At 42.7% G+C, this 13,931-nt stretch overlaps 1 protein-coding gene across 1 annotated transcript in view; it reads right to left on the reverse strand.

Moving 5' to 3' along the window:
• Positions 1 to 12,582, reverse strand: part of COL17A1 (collagen type XVII alpha 1 chain) — a 55,335-nt gene extending 42,753 nt beyond the window's left edge. Inside the window, exons 1-5 of the mRNA XM_032281532.1 lie at positions 12,302 to 12,582; positions 6,038 to 6,100; positions 4,275 to 4,319; positions 3,190 to 3,294; positions 2,069 to 2,197 (exon numbers count right to left, since the gene is read on the reverse strand). Coding sequence (XP_032137423.1) covers positions 2,069 to 2,197; positions 3,190 to 3,294; positions 4,275 to 4,319; positions 6,038 to 6,089 — 331 coding nt within the window. The 5' untranslated portion in view covers positions 6,090 to 6,100; positions 12,302 to 12,582. The remainder of the gene's footprint in view (positions 1 to 2,068; positions 2,198 to 3,189; positions 3,295 to 4,274; positions 4,320 to 6,037; positions 6,101 to 12,301) is intronic.
• Between the last annotated feature and the right edge of the window lie 1,349 nt (positions 12,583 to 13,931).

Below are 13,931 nucleotides of genomic sequence, written 5' to 3' on the forward strand. Positions count from 1 at the left end.
AGAGCAAGTGACCTGCCCTGAGCAAGTAACCTGCCCTCAGCACCAGCGACCTCTCTGACCCTGTGAGCCTTGTCCCGAACGTGGACCCAGTTAAAATGAACGTACAAATCCCTGCTCAGGCCTGACATCAGAAAGCACTGTGATGATTCAATCTACCTCACCTGGATTTGGAGCTTCCCCGTGGCCTGGCAGCTCTGGTCCTGTAGCTGCAGGAAGGAGTCTGCTGCGGGTGTGGGATGCCGGCTGGCTGTAATCATTCACTGGAGTGTCTGGGCCTTACTCCTGCTTCTCCAGCACCACCACCCATCTCTCCTTACCATTAAACTCCTTGGTTGCCTGGCTTGTCGGTTTCCCACTAAAACTGCTTCTGCAGATAACCAGGTATGTCAGGAACCTTAGTAACGGAACCCAGGTGTCTATGACTCCTTCTTGACCCTGAGCACTCTCTTGTGTTGACTTCAGCGTTGCTGCATGTTCCTGGTCTCCCCATGTCCCTAAAAGACTCTTTCTTCTCTCTCTGTTATCTGGCTCTTCTTTCTCCTTCTTCCCTCCACTTTACCTTTATTTGCTTCCTTCAATTTTTATACTCTCTTCCTTGGCAAAGTCCCTTACTCTTCTGATTTCCTCTAACATCGCTTTGTGAATGGCTTCCACCTGGCTATAAGGGCCCTGACTTCTTCCCTAAACTCAAGTCCAGCATCACCCACTGCCTGCTTGCTACCCTCACTAGAGAGCTGAGCAAGTGGCTGTACTTCAGGATGAAATTACTGGATTCATCAAGTGGAGTCCTCCACCTGGATTCCCTGTTTCAGTTGTTGGCACCACCAAGAACCCACCTGTGTGTAAAGCCTTTTCCTTACATTGAATCAATTGCCAAACCTGTCAATTCCACCTCGGAGATACCTTTCACCTGTAGCTCCTCAGCACCATTGTTACAAACCTGGTCCCAGTCAAAATGTCCCTTCTCTGGATGACTGTATGAGGATGAGGATTTCCTTTTAATTTGTCACTGTGTTCAGTCTCTTTCTCACCAATTTTTCCAACACATGGCTTCAAGAGTTCTAGTCCTGGACCTCAAATATGATTGTTTTGCTGAAAAATCTCTGTGGCTTCCCATTGCATATGGAGTAAGTCTAAACATCTTATCCTAGCACTGAATCTGAGTCCCTCAAAACTTTTGCACATAAGTACCACTGAATTTCCCACTTAAGCCCTGGTCTCTCCTGGCAGTCTTTGCTTATGCTGCTGCTCCCACACCCTGGACAGCCCCATCTCTCCATCTCTGGATATCAAACTCTTACTCATCATGAGGGCCCAGCTCAGATGTTACCTCCTCCATAGAGTGTTCCCTGATTTCCTCAGCTGAAAATGATAATCCCATCTACTTTGCACAGTTGTATTTTATCTGTCATCTTAACATGTCTATTGGACTACAGATCCTGAAGACAAGATCCATGTCTGATTCATTTAAGCATTCATCAAGGCATTCTACACAGTGTTAAACACATAATAGGTATTGGATAAAATACTAGTTGGAAAAGTAACTAAATGGGTGAATGAATGAATAAATGAGGCAGCGAATGAATGAATGAAGACTTCAAGTAATGGAAGTCCATAAAAGAAATGAGTTTAAGTGTACTTTTTTTTTGATATGGAGTCTTGCTCTGTCACCCAGGCTGGAGTGTGGTGGCATGATCTTGGCTCACTGCAACCTCCACCTTCTGGGTTCAAATGATTCTCCTGCCTCAGCCTCCCAAGTAACTGGGACTACAGGCGTATACCGTCATGCCCGGCTAATTTTTTGTATTTTTAGTAGAGGCGGGGTTTCACTGTGTTAGCCAGGATGGCTTTGATCTCCCGTTCTGTCCTCATGATCCACCCGCCTCAGCCTCCCAAAGTGCTGGGATTAGAGGCGTGAGCCACAACACCAGATGCCAGAAAAAAAAATGAAGGAGTAGAAAGAAAGGTGAGGGGCAGACACGGGTGGCCAGTATGTATATCTTCAAAGAATGAGTGAAGTTGCTTGTGGAAGAGAATAGTCCTCTTGTACAGTTAGTAGAACTGATACCTTCGTATGCATGGCGGGTAACGTGAGTTTTCCTTTCAAAGGTTGAGCCTGGGGAGTTCGGCAGAGTGGAGGCAGGTGAGTGAGCCCTCCTGTAACTAGAGGTGGAGCCATGGCCTCGTGTGCTTCCACCTGCAAGAGGGGAAAAGCATAAGTTCTCATAGTTCTTCGGCAGAGAGGTGAACTAAATGGCTACTGTGACCCAGCTATATTAACCAAGTACTCTCAGGGAGGGCTTTCGGGAGGGCACAATTGAAAGGGGCTGCCTCAGCATTCCCCCAGCTGTTCAGAAATGGAAGGTGGAATTATTGGCCTGGAATGTCCTTCCTATGCATAGTTATCATGCATGGAAATGGAAAGGATTTGGCAGGATTTTTCCTGTAGACACTGCTTGGATGGACTAGAATATAAGCCGGCACGGAAGTGTGCCTCAACAGGTATGGGCAAGTGTTTCTTTTGGTCAGCCTGGCTGTTCTTATGTCTTGGGGCTTCCTTTTTAGTTTCACTTCTAAGTATTTTGAATGGCTTCAGGAGCTATCTGGGTGCTTCTTGTTTTTGTTTGGTTTTGCCTTGGTTTGCTTTCTTTTGTTTTAGTTTGAAACAGTGTCTCACTGGGAACAACGGGCCTGTGTTGGATGCTTGCCCAGTGGAACCTTTCAGGGTGTGGATAACATGTCACTAGCTTCCCTTAGCACAGTAACCCAATCATTAAGTTTCTTTTGTTGTTGTTGTTAATTCATATTGTAAACCTTCAGGCGTGCACATCCTTCTCTAAAGAGATGGCTTAAAGAGAGTGATTTAGTGGGAAAATAGCAACTTACCAATGAAGTGTTCTTAATTAATAGTAATTTATATTGTGGACTTAATGAAAACGGACCTGATTTTAAGTAGGCTTCAAATGCTGATGATTTAGAATTTGCACTCCCATTCTCCACCCCTGCTGCCCAATGGCTGTGTGTTATTTAGATAGTTCTTTGGGGCATTTGGAACGGATGACAGGTGATTGTAATTGTCTCTCTTGTATACTGATTCAAAATCATGACTGCCCCGTGTCCTCTGCAGGACTTTCTTGGTGTCTCTTTGTCCTCATTCTTCCCTGACCACTGGCATCAGTAGGCACTCACTTGAGTTTATGTAGCCGCTACTGCCATGAGTCAGGCTTTGTTTCTCCAGACGGCTCCCTCCGCCAAGAGAGCCTGTTTTAGCATAGCCATTGCTGATTCCGCCTTCTGCCAGGAACAAAAGCAGGTGACAGTTTCAGGGTGAAGTCAGGCCAGAGGGTCCCCTTGTCCCCCACCCTGTGGAAGCCTTTCCTGATTTTTCACCAGGACCTTCTTGGTTTGGGGTCCCTTTCCCACCTACATTATAAGATGCAAGCTGCCATGCTCCAATTTTGTTGTTGTTGTTTTTTGATACAAATATATAGAGTAACTATTCCACTTGATTTAAAAGAAAAGTCCCCTGGATGGAATATAGCAAGTTGCGTATCAGGAAATTTTAAATATTAGAAGAGGCTGAGCAATAAAAGCTCCTTGAGTCCAGGACCTGGTTGGGCTTGCTTTTTCCAAGTGCCTGGTCAGCGCCCAGCCATGGCAGCCACTAGAAGTGCTGGAGGGGTGCGTGGCAGCTCTGTGTTGCTGGCCTTCCACCTGGCAGCCCATCACTGCTCCGACTTCACCTGCTGATGGGGGGCGCTCTCCCCATCCCCAGGGAACTAGGCTCGCTGAAGGTGGGGGAAGGGGTAGCTTTTGGGCACCGATCAATATTACAGGAACGATAGGAGCTCCTGTAAAAAAGTGGCCTCAATCAGAAGCTTGACCGGTGGCCCCCAATTTCTGCTCAGGTTAGATAAGATTTCCAATATTTTAGCATCTGGAAGAGGCAAATCTACATAGACAGTGGATTTGTGGTTTCCAGGGGCTGGGGAGTGAGGAGGAAAAATGAGGAGTAACTGCTAATGGTCACTTATTTTTGAGGAGCCATGGAAATCTAAAATTAGATTGTCATCATGGCTGCATAACTTGGTAAATACACTAACAATCACTGAAGTATACACTTTGAACTGGTGAATTCTGTTGTCTACAAATTAATGTCAATATAGCTGTTAAAAAAACTTCAAAAGATTTGGAGCTCTCATGAAACAGGTTACAGGTGTGGGGTCCTTCAAATGTGACCTCCTGAGAAGAAAGCTATTGCGGTAGTTACTTACTTGGTGGTAAGGATGTAAGTCTTGTGGTTACTGTTTCAGTGACAACTAGAAAAAGACAAAGAAAAGATCTTATGTAATGCACTAACACCTCTGGATCTTGGCAAGGTCTAAGCTCTGTCATTGGATCAGCATATTAAATTAGGTTCAACATTGATTTTTCTATGCCTGTGCTTTAAAGTTTGCGATCTGATTCACTGTGCAAAAAGATATGAGCAACAACAATGGGTTTAATGTGTTTGGAAAATAAGTTTATATCTCTTTGGAGCCAAAACAAGTTACCCACTGATTTGAAACATGAGTTGTTCTGGTGGTGATGTCTCTCCTTGGACAATTAGATCCAGTCCAGGCCTGATCTGAGGATGAAGGAAGACCACGCCCTCTTGTCTCAAGTTACTCTGTTTCTCTGCATTGCTCCTTCCCCATGGTCTCTCAGTCCAGCTGAGGCCAACACCCTGACTGACTTTCACTGCGTACTTCTTCATGAATTTGGAGGTGTTCAAGAACATGATTCGTTCTAACGTCTTTAGGGCAACCTCTGAATGTGGGGAATTGTGGGAAGGAAGGGGGCTCCTGGTAAGTCACATTTGGGGTTTTGCAAAATCAGTGATCCAGGCACATCACAGATAGACTTGAAGAACCAATCCCTTGGCCTCTGAAATTTAGTTCCTGTTAATCTGAGTGATGGTGAATCTAACACATCCTCTGATTGTGGCCCTCACCACTACCTCTGTCTCTGGTGGATATACAGGAGCACCTACCTATCTGGGGTCTCTGTCCTTTAAAAGCAGGCTTCCAGTGTGCGTGCTTGCATGCATGTGTGTATGTGCATGTGTGTGTGTGTGTGTGTGTGTGGCAGGCATTGGCACATACATGTGGGGAAGGTGGTGTAAGGAGAAAAGAGTAAAGGAAGATGGTGCAGGATCATTTTGTGTGCCTTTCAGCTATGCTGCTGATGCCTGCTTCATCCCATATGACTCTCATTCACACTGTTCTTCATACTGCACTTTGCTAATTAGTTTGGTTGTCCTAGCAAGAATATGTGGTTATGGACATGCCAGAAACAGCACATAAAAGGAAATGGTTTTCCAGAGTACAGTTGCAGCTTGATTTGAATAACAGTCCTTGAGTTTTCACTAAACTTCTCATTGTATAGACTTTGGGATTCTTTGACACATAAAAATAAATTATTTCCTAACCAAAAGTTTCATGTCTGTGGAGCCAGAAATTTTTTTTATTGGAGATATATGAAAGTCACAGAATAAGTGGAAAAGTTTCCTAACTTAGAGTTGCTAGGTGGGCAGTTTAAATGTCTCTTAATTTTTTGTTGGGCAGTTTCACAAAATGAGTGTATCTGTTTTCAGTTTTCAGTGTAGATGTCAACTATAATATTAGTTTTATTTCAACTTTGTCTCTGCAATAACTAGGTTGTTATTTAGATTTCTCTTGCCCTGTACCCCTAAAATTGGAAATGGTTAAATAAAGTATGGTAAATTTATTTAGTAGAATGCTATGAATTATTAAAAAATGAAGGTTATGAAAACTACATAGAAATGACAACCTTCATCACTGAAGAAAAAGCAGGACGCAGGACATCTTTTGACATAAAAATCAACAAGATCTATCTTATCAGAAGGATTAAAGTCCATTTAGAAACACATTTAAACATGATATAGTGGTTGTGGTAGAATTATTAATGAATTATTCTGTTTCCAAACTTTTATTACTTTTATAATAAAGCATGTAAAAAATTCCAATGCTCTTACTTCTTTCAGTGACTTCAGTACCATCTCGTTTGTTTTTCTTGATTGCATCCATACCATAGCCACCTGTAAGAAAAGTCAGAAACCATGATAGCCATACTTACTATTGTTTTCTTTTCTTTTCTTTTCTTTCTTGCTTTCTTTTTTTTTTTTTTTTTTTTTTGAGATGGAGTTTCGCTCTTGTTGCCCAGGCTGGAGTGCACTGACACGATCTCAGCTCACCACAACCTCCACTTCCTGGGTTCAAGTGATTCTCCTGCCTCAGCCTCCTGAGTAGCTGGGATTACAGGCATGCACCGCCACGCCAGGCTAAGTTTGTATTTTTAGTAAAGATGGGGTTTTGCCATGTTGGCCAGGCTGGTCTCGAACTCCCAACCTTAGATGATCCTCCTGCCTCAGCCTCCCCAAGTGTTGGGATTACAGGCATGAGCCAATGTGCCCAGCCGCCATTGTTTTTAGTAAGTATAAGTCCCTACTCTTCAAGCTGATACCCAAAAACATGATTTCAAGAATTTAAAGCATAATTCTTTCATGTGCATATTTTTTTACAAGGTTCATTCCCATTTCTTATCACAGGTATAATAGAGAGTAATTTAATAGTTTCACTTTGGATTCTATTTCTTTGTGCTGGGATCTTATTTTTGAGCATCTAGTTGATCAGCCTGCCCCCTGCTGAGCATCAAGATGGGGTGTCCTGACTTTTGTTTGACTGTAAAACCTCCATTCTTTGCCATGGTAATGAATAGCTGAAGGGGATCTATCAAGGCACTTAGTGCTATCATCTAATTCATTTTAATGTCTCCCATAATGTTCAGTGTTCTATATGAGACATTCATGCTTCATTATTTAAGAGTCTGGATGTAAGAATGGCACTTGATAGATTTAAATCAGGATAAAATAATTATATTTTTCATACTTGTGTGGAACTTTACTCTCTTCAAAGTATGAAACATTCACTACAATTGGCTCTCACATGCTTATCTGCAGACATAAGAATGAAAAACAGTTGAAGAAAGCCTGCAGCATCTATAGAGACATGTAGGAAAATACATATTTGTGTGTATTATCTGTGTTCTCCCTTTGCTCTTACTCTGCTTCTGAAAAAGAAAATCAGTGCAATCTTGTCCACTGTGTCTCTAAGCAAGGATGGTATGAGGCAGGGCTCATGCTAAAGTGTGATGGGGATGAAGGCTCAAGTCTTAAACACACAGGAATGCATAGCAAGGGTCCTGTCCCAACTGGGCTCTTCTTGCTGTGCTACCTGGTCCCAGATTCTGAAAGAACCTGAAATCTGACTTTCCCTGTGGCTCTCTCTCCTCTCAAAATCAAAAATTTGATTTTGAATTACAGTCAAAAGATAAACTAGGAGGAAGAGAAAGTTAGAGGAGGACTCTAACTTTCTCTTCCTCCTAGTTTATCTTTTGATTGTAATTCAAAGTGGGTTCTAGAATGCTGAGGCACACTACTACTTCCAGGTACCCCTTGCTTGAAGAGCTCTCCTTCCAGTCTCTGCCTAGTGCCTTCAGGCTTGACTTACCCAGTAGGCAAAGTGGGCACAGTGCCTAGGCCCACAACAATTTTGGAGCCCACAAAATGTTTTAATTTCTTTTAAAATCAGAAGGGAAAATGAATAGAATCTAATCTGGATTAAGTCCTTCTTTATACCAATGCAGTTGTAAAACATTATTTTAAAGTTTTTTGCCGGGCGCGGTGGCTCAAACCTGTAATCCCAGCACTTTGGGAGGCCGAGGCGGGTGGATCACGAGGTCAAGAGATCGAGACCATCCTGGTCAACATGGTGAAACCCCGTCTCTACTAAAAATACAAAAAATTAGCTGGGCATGGTGGCGCGTGCCTGTAATCCCAGCTACTCAGGAGGTTGAGGCAGGAGAATTGCCTGAACCCAGGAGGCGGAGGTTGCAGTGAGCCGAGATCGCGCCATTGCACTCCAGCCTGGGTAACATGAGTGAAACTCCGTCTCAGAGAAAAAAAAAAAAAAAGTTTTTTTGATGGAGGAAGGGGCCCAAAAAGGTGAGAGTGTCTAGGGACCATGAAAGTCATAATGTAGCTCTGAGTGACTTCCCTGATGAAAACCAAGACCAAATGAGACCAACTGATCAATTACTTGGTGGAATAACCAAGATCTGTACAGTTAGCTTCAGGGCCTGGTAAATGCGCCAACTTCTTGCTCATTGGTGTTTCTCAAACACAGCTTAAGGCAAGGAATGAGGCATCATGAAAAAATCCTAGCTGGATCTGAGAAGCCACAGAATGTCTTTATAGGTATGTTTTCTGGAGCCCAGAGGAGGGGCTCCATACACAGCTTAACAAAGGAGTCTAGCCTCATTACAAGGACAAATCTGGCCAGTGACTCTCTCTGCATTCCAGCTATAACCTGTATGACTTATGTCATACAAACCTACGTGCAACTGGACACCTTCTTTGCAATCCTTTGTTTAAGCATTAATTACCTTTAATAGCTCTGAAACCCTTCCCTGACTTTCTTTTAAAAAAATAGAAATTTGGCTGTGTACTGGAAGGCATTTGGGGAGATAAAACCTTTAAATGCCCCTGGTAGTCAGTAGGGAGGTGACTTTCATAGCTTTCTACATGGTACCTGAATAGATATGAAATATCATCCTGAAATGAACTGTTTATAACAATTCCATGGAATCTTTTACTTCCCCCAAGTTATTGCCTATTTTGATCTTTCAGTGAAAGTTGCTGCTGGCAGCTATACATTTGGGATTGGCTGGATGGGTTCCACTTGCAGCCACTTAGGCAGACAGATCATGACTCTGTTTGGTAAGAGTATGGTCACCAGGCACGGGGGCTCACGCCTGTAATCCCAGCACTTTGGGAGGCTGAGGAGGGTGGATCATCAGGAGTTCGAGACCAGCCTGGCCAATATGGTGAAACCCCGTCTCTACTAAAAATAGAAAAATTAGCCGGGCATGGTGGCATGCTCCTGTAGTCCTAGCTACTCAGGAGGCTGAGGCTGAAGAATCACTTGAACCCAGGTGGCAGAGGTTGTGGTGAGCCGAGATTGCACCACTGCACTCCAGCCTGGGCTACAGAGGGAGACTGTCTCACACACACACAAAAGAGTACAGTCTCCAGGCAGCAAACCTGGAAAGTTTTGCTTGTTTTTTCTTTATCCAGAAGAATAGCAGGCGTTTCTGGGCCCTCCATCTTTTCCCTGAATCCCAAAGAAAAAGCCTTGATTCTGCAGTAAAAAGCCAAGGGTTTCCTAACTTCCAGAGGTTGTGAAGTGCTGATCTCCTTAGAAATCAGATGCCCTCCTTCAGAGCCTGGGAGCTCCTCATTGGAAGGTACCCTGTGTATAGAACCTGCTCTAGGCAGGTACAGATAGATGCCTCTCTCTCAGTCTGAAGCCATCCCAATGTCGGTGTGTCCCACTGCCAATCTGAGGTGTCAGGGAGGTGTTGGGAGACTGATTCTTTTAAACCAAATATAAGAGGAAACTTTCTATAAGTGAGTTATATTAAGTGGAGAACGATGGCTTGGGGCACAACCCTGGATTAGGATCTTCCTATAGGACCTACAGTATAATCCCAGGACTTCCTTTTTTACACATTTTAGGTGCTGATAGTTTTAAAAAGTGTAGCATTAGTAAAAAGAACGTTTCCTGCCCAGGTATGTGCCTGAGCCTGCCTACCCCAGCAGGATTCACCAGTGCGTTTATCTTCCAAAAGTCCTACTTAATGGAAGCACTGTCAAATAATGTGATATTTAACTTCTCAGATATTTGGGCTACTTTACTAGAACTAAGAACGAGCAGATCATTCAAGCTCTCAATTCCAAAATTATACTAATTTCCACCCACAGTTCGGAGGGTTGCTTTGTGGTTGTTTTACAGCTAATGTTTTTTTGAAGATGTAAAAATGATCCCATGTCACTTTCCTAGGCAAGAAGGCACAATGTTAAATCATTTTTCTACTTTTATGTGTTTTTTCCTTTCCATTTTATTTAAATGATGTCACATTGATCTAAAACTATTCAGACACTGCTGCTGTCCAACACACACGCACACGTGCGCATACACACAAAAACCACTGTTTGTGACAGTAAACCATCATGTTAATAGCTTATCATCACATTTGGATTTAAACCATCACATTATCTTATTCTAATCACACATGAAACACTTTATTCTTGATATAACAAAGAGAATGAAGAAGCTAAGTGTTTTTCTCTCTATTTTTTGTTTTAGGAACAAATGTTTCTATACTCTGCTAATGAATTGCAAGTATTTTTATAGCTTCTATTACTCCAATCTCTATACACTTTAAATTTTAAAACAAAGCAACAACAAAATTGCCAAAGTATTAGAAAACCATCCACTGGCTATTGACCTGTTAACACAGAAGGGCCCAGCAATTTGATGCCAGGAAAGCCAATGCCCTGGAATTGACTGTCTTGGAGGCTTTGTCTCTACAGCTCCCTGGAGATGGGTTTGCTGCTTGCTAAATTTGGCATCCTGGATTTTCAGGCACCAGCTTTGTGATTATGTTGGTTTGTTTACAGTTGTGTCCCGCCACCATTAATAATGGCAAATGAAACAATGTGAACAGACTTCTTTTTGTTTTTCATAATCTGAGAAGGTGGATAGTTCTTAGGTCTGGTCAGTTTCACCAATGTAAGGAGCTTTTTTCCTATTCTTTTTTTGTTTTTTATTTTTGGGGACAAAGTCTTGCTCTGTAGCCCAGGATGGAGTACAGTGCCACAATCTTGGCTCATTGCAACCTCCACCTCCTGGATTTGAGGGATTCTCCTGCCTCAGCCTCCCAAGTAGCTGGGATTACAGGCACACACCACCATGCCCCCATGATTTTTGTAGTTTTAGTAGAAATGGGGTTTCACCATGTTGGCCAGGCTGGTGGCCTCAGGTGATCCACCAGCCTTGGCCTCCCAAAGTTCCTATTCTTTTATAAAAGAGAATCTGGCTCTGTTGCCCAGGCTGGAGTGCAGTGGTACCATCACCGCTCACTGCAGCCTTGACCTCCTGGGCTTAGGTGATCCTCCTGCCTCAGCCTCCTGAGAAGCTGGGACTATGGGTGTGCATTACCACGCCTGGCTAATTTTATATGTTTTGCAGAGTCAGGGTTTTGCCATGTTACCCAGGCTGGTAAGTTTCTATGCAAGTTTGAAGCAGGACTGTTTACTTTAATTGTTCCTGTGTAAACTCTGATCAGATTCATGTGGGTGTTTTGCAGGGCCTAAGAGTAAAGCAGGACCCCTCTGATTCTCTGGAGTACGTCTGTGTGGGGATAGACATCTGTCTTAGGTTAGCTCTGACAGATCTGTGCCTTAACTCTAAGAGGGCACATATGGAGGTAAGAAGAAACCATTCTACTTTTCAAAAAAATACCTTTTAAAAATCTCGCTACATTTTACAGATATAACAAGTCCACTATTGGACTACTGATTAACTGCTTCTCAAAAGAAGGCATGTGCCAGAGGTTTTGCCTCCGCCTCAAAAAGTAAAGTGATAATTTGTCAGTTACCAGTTAATCTTGACCATTTAGGTATCTAAACTGGTAATTCTCATCTCAAAGTGAATTTTCTTTTTGGCAGGGGGAAACCCAAGTTGACCCATAAGAGTATATATACGGGAAACAATTTTTTTCTTTTCTCTTCCCTAAGTTTGATCCTGGAAAATTCCTGGATTAATTAGATCATATTTCAAAGATCAGACTTTACTTTAGATTAGAGGTTAATGTAAGCATGGTAAAGAGCAATGTTTACCATGTCTAGCTTAATCAGAGCGGCCCAGTCAGCACAGGGGCTGCTTCTAGAAGGGCCCCTTACCTATACTTTAACTTCACCTCTGAGTTGTTCTCTTGTGTCCAGTGGAGAAAGAGAGACAGGGAAGAGGAGAGCAAGATAGTGAGAGAGGAAATTGAGATTGGGAGAGAAGGAATTTTAAGCCCATATCATATTCTAAATAAAACAACACAAGTCATTTTACAATACTGAAAACAATACAGAATGATCTTGCCACTACAGCCCAGTATATTTTAACTAGCCTTCTCCTTTTCCCCACTTGTTTCCTTTGAAAGACCTACCCTAAGCAGAATGCATACACCAAAGTCATCTTTTATAACCATTTAATCACGTCAACAAGACTGCTAGAAACTACAGACCTTCATCTTCTATTTTCCAATAAACATTTAATTTCTAAATGACACATCTTAAATCAAACACTCAGAGAAAGGGAAAAAGGTCAGTCTTCCTGTTACTTACCTGGCTTGAGGTTTTGAAGAAATTAAAAACAACTTTGAATAAATCCCCCTTTCTTTCTTCCCGTGATGTTTTCTTCTAGAAATTTGCAGGGCTCACTTTTTTTTATCCAGACCCTGCCAAGGTGTGTTAAAGCTGAGTGATCTTTCAAAAATGTTCTCTTCTCTTTCTCTCCACCTTGTTTCTTTCAACTCTTTGCTTCCAAACAAGTCCTGACAAAGGTGTGTCATGGTTTACAGCGTTACTCCACCCTTCCAATTATCTGACACTTGCTGGATTTAAAAAAAAAAAAAAAAAAAAATCTGCCTCCGGGAATCAAACTTTACAGGACGCAGAAAACTTCTCCTTCCAGCTTAGGAAGGTTAACCATTTATAGGCCCATGGGGAAAAAGAAACAAAGGACCAACATAAAGGAAATTCCCTTTTATTGCCTACCTTCTACAGCTGGAGAACTGCCACAGCTTTGTGGCAGTACCCTTCCTCAGTGCCATGGGGACTGGAATCCCAGTGCATGATTCACAGGTGGTCTAGGCATATGGATGGCCTATGGTCAAAGTACCTGAACCCTAGAGAAACTGAAGTTGGCAGGATTTATATTCAAGATCTGTTTCCCCTATAGATGTCTTTGTCTTCTTTCCCCTCTTCTAACTCAAACCAGGTCAAGCCCATCTGGAGAAAAGAGTTGGTGAACTAATTCATAATATGCTAATGACTGAAAGTACTGAGCAGTTGGTGGACCAGGGGTTCATTTTACAAAAAAGGTAACCAGATATAGTGATGCTGACCTAAAAGAGTGACATGTTAATGATGGAATTTTAGGCATTTGGCCACCTAATAATGGAGAGAAGTGCTGTTGGGGAGGGATAAGGACTTTTTTGCCCTTCAAATCAGGTGACCACATAGTGTCCATACACCTAAAGACATATGTGGCCTCCCAGATGTCCTGCAACTCCAAGTATATCTTGGGACCTTTAGATTTCCCTAGAGGGTCAACTTGCATCAGTCAGGATAATTCTTATGAATACCTGGATGGTATCTGGCTTTTTAGGGGCCCCAAAAACTAGCTTGAGACCCTTGTGTTGGTAAAATGGGAAGTCTGAACCTGGAACTCACTCAGGCAGTCCTTTGAGGCCATAGCACATTCCTGGGACCCAGCATCACATTGAGATTCCAAGTTCTGAGGTGTTATCCTACGATTCTGGAGAGGAGCTGTGGGACTCCTACAGCATAGCACTGACGTGCTACTGCTCCTTGCTATTATGGGCACTGCATCCCATGGAAGGATAGCAGACCACTGAGAACACCTGTGGGGCTCTTGCTCCCAAGCTGCCCATATTCTGCACTAGAGTCATGCCTTTCAGAACCTTTTCAATGATGCAGAATTTGACATTTGCTTTCTAGAATGTTCTTGCCTTCCCCGAATAAATACTCAACATGTCTTCTGTCAATCTCATAGGAGAAGAACGTTGAAGAATCCAGAACACACAGAGCTTTCAGCATAAAATTGACATGGCCCTGCATCATTCATTCCTTCATTCATAAATTAAACAAAAAAGATATATTGGCTGCTGTTGGAGCCAGGCATTAAACTATGTGCTAAGCGTTTGATGGTGAAATATGGACATATTCCCTG

The sequence above is a fragment of the Sapajus apella genome, unplaced genomic scaffold (assembly GCF_009761245.1).
Source record: "Sapajus apella isolate SASKATOON/1434 unplaced genomic scaffold, GSC_monkey_1.0 scaffold13, whole genome shotgun sequence".
NCBI classification, from domain to species: domain Eukaryota; kingdom Metazoa; phylum Chordata; class Mammalia; order Primates; family Cebidae; genus Sapajus; species Sapajus apella.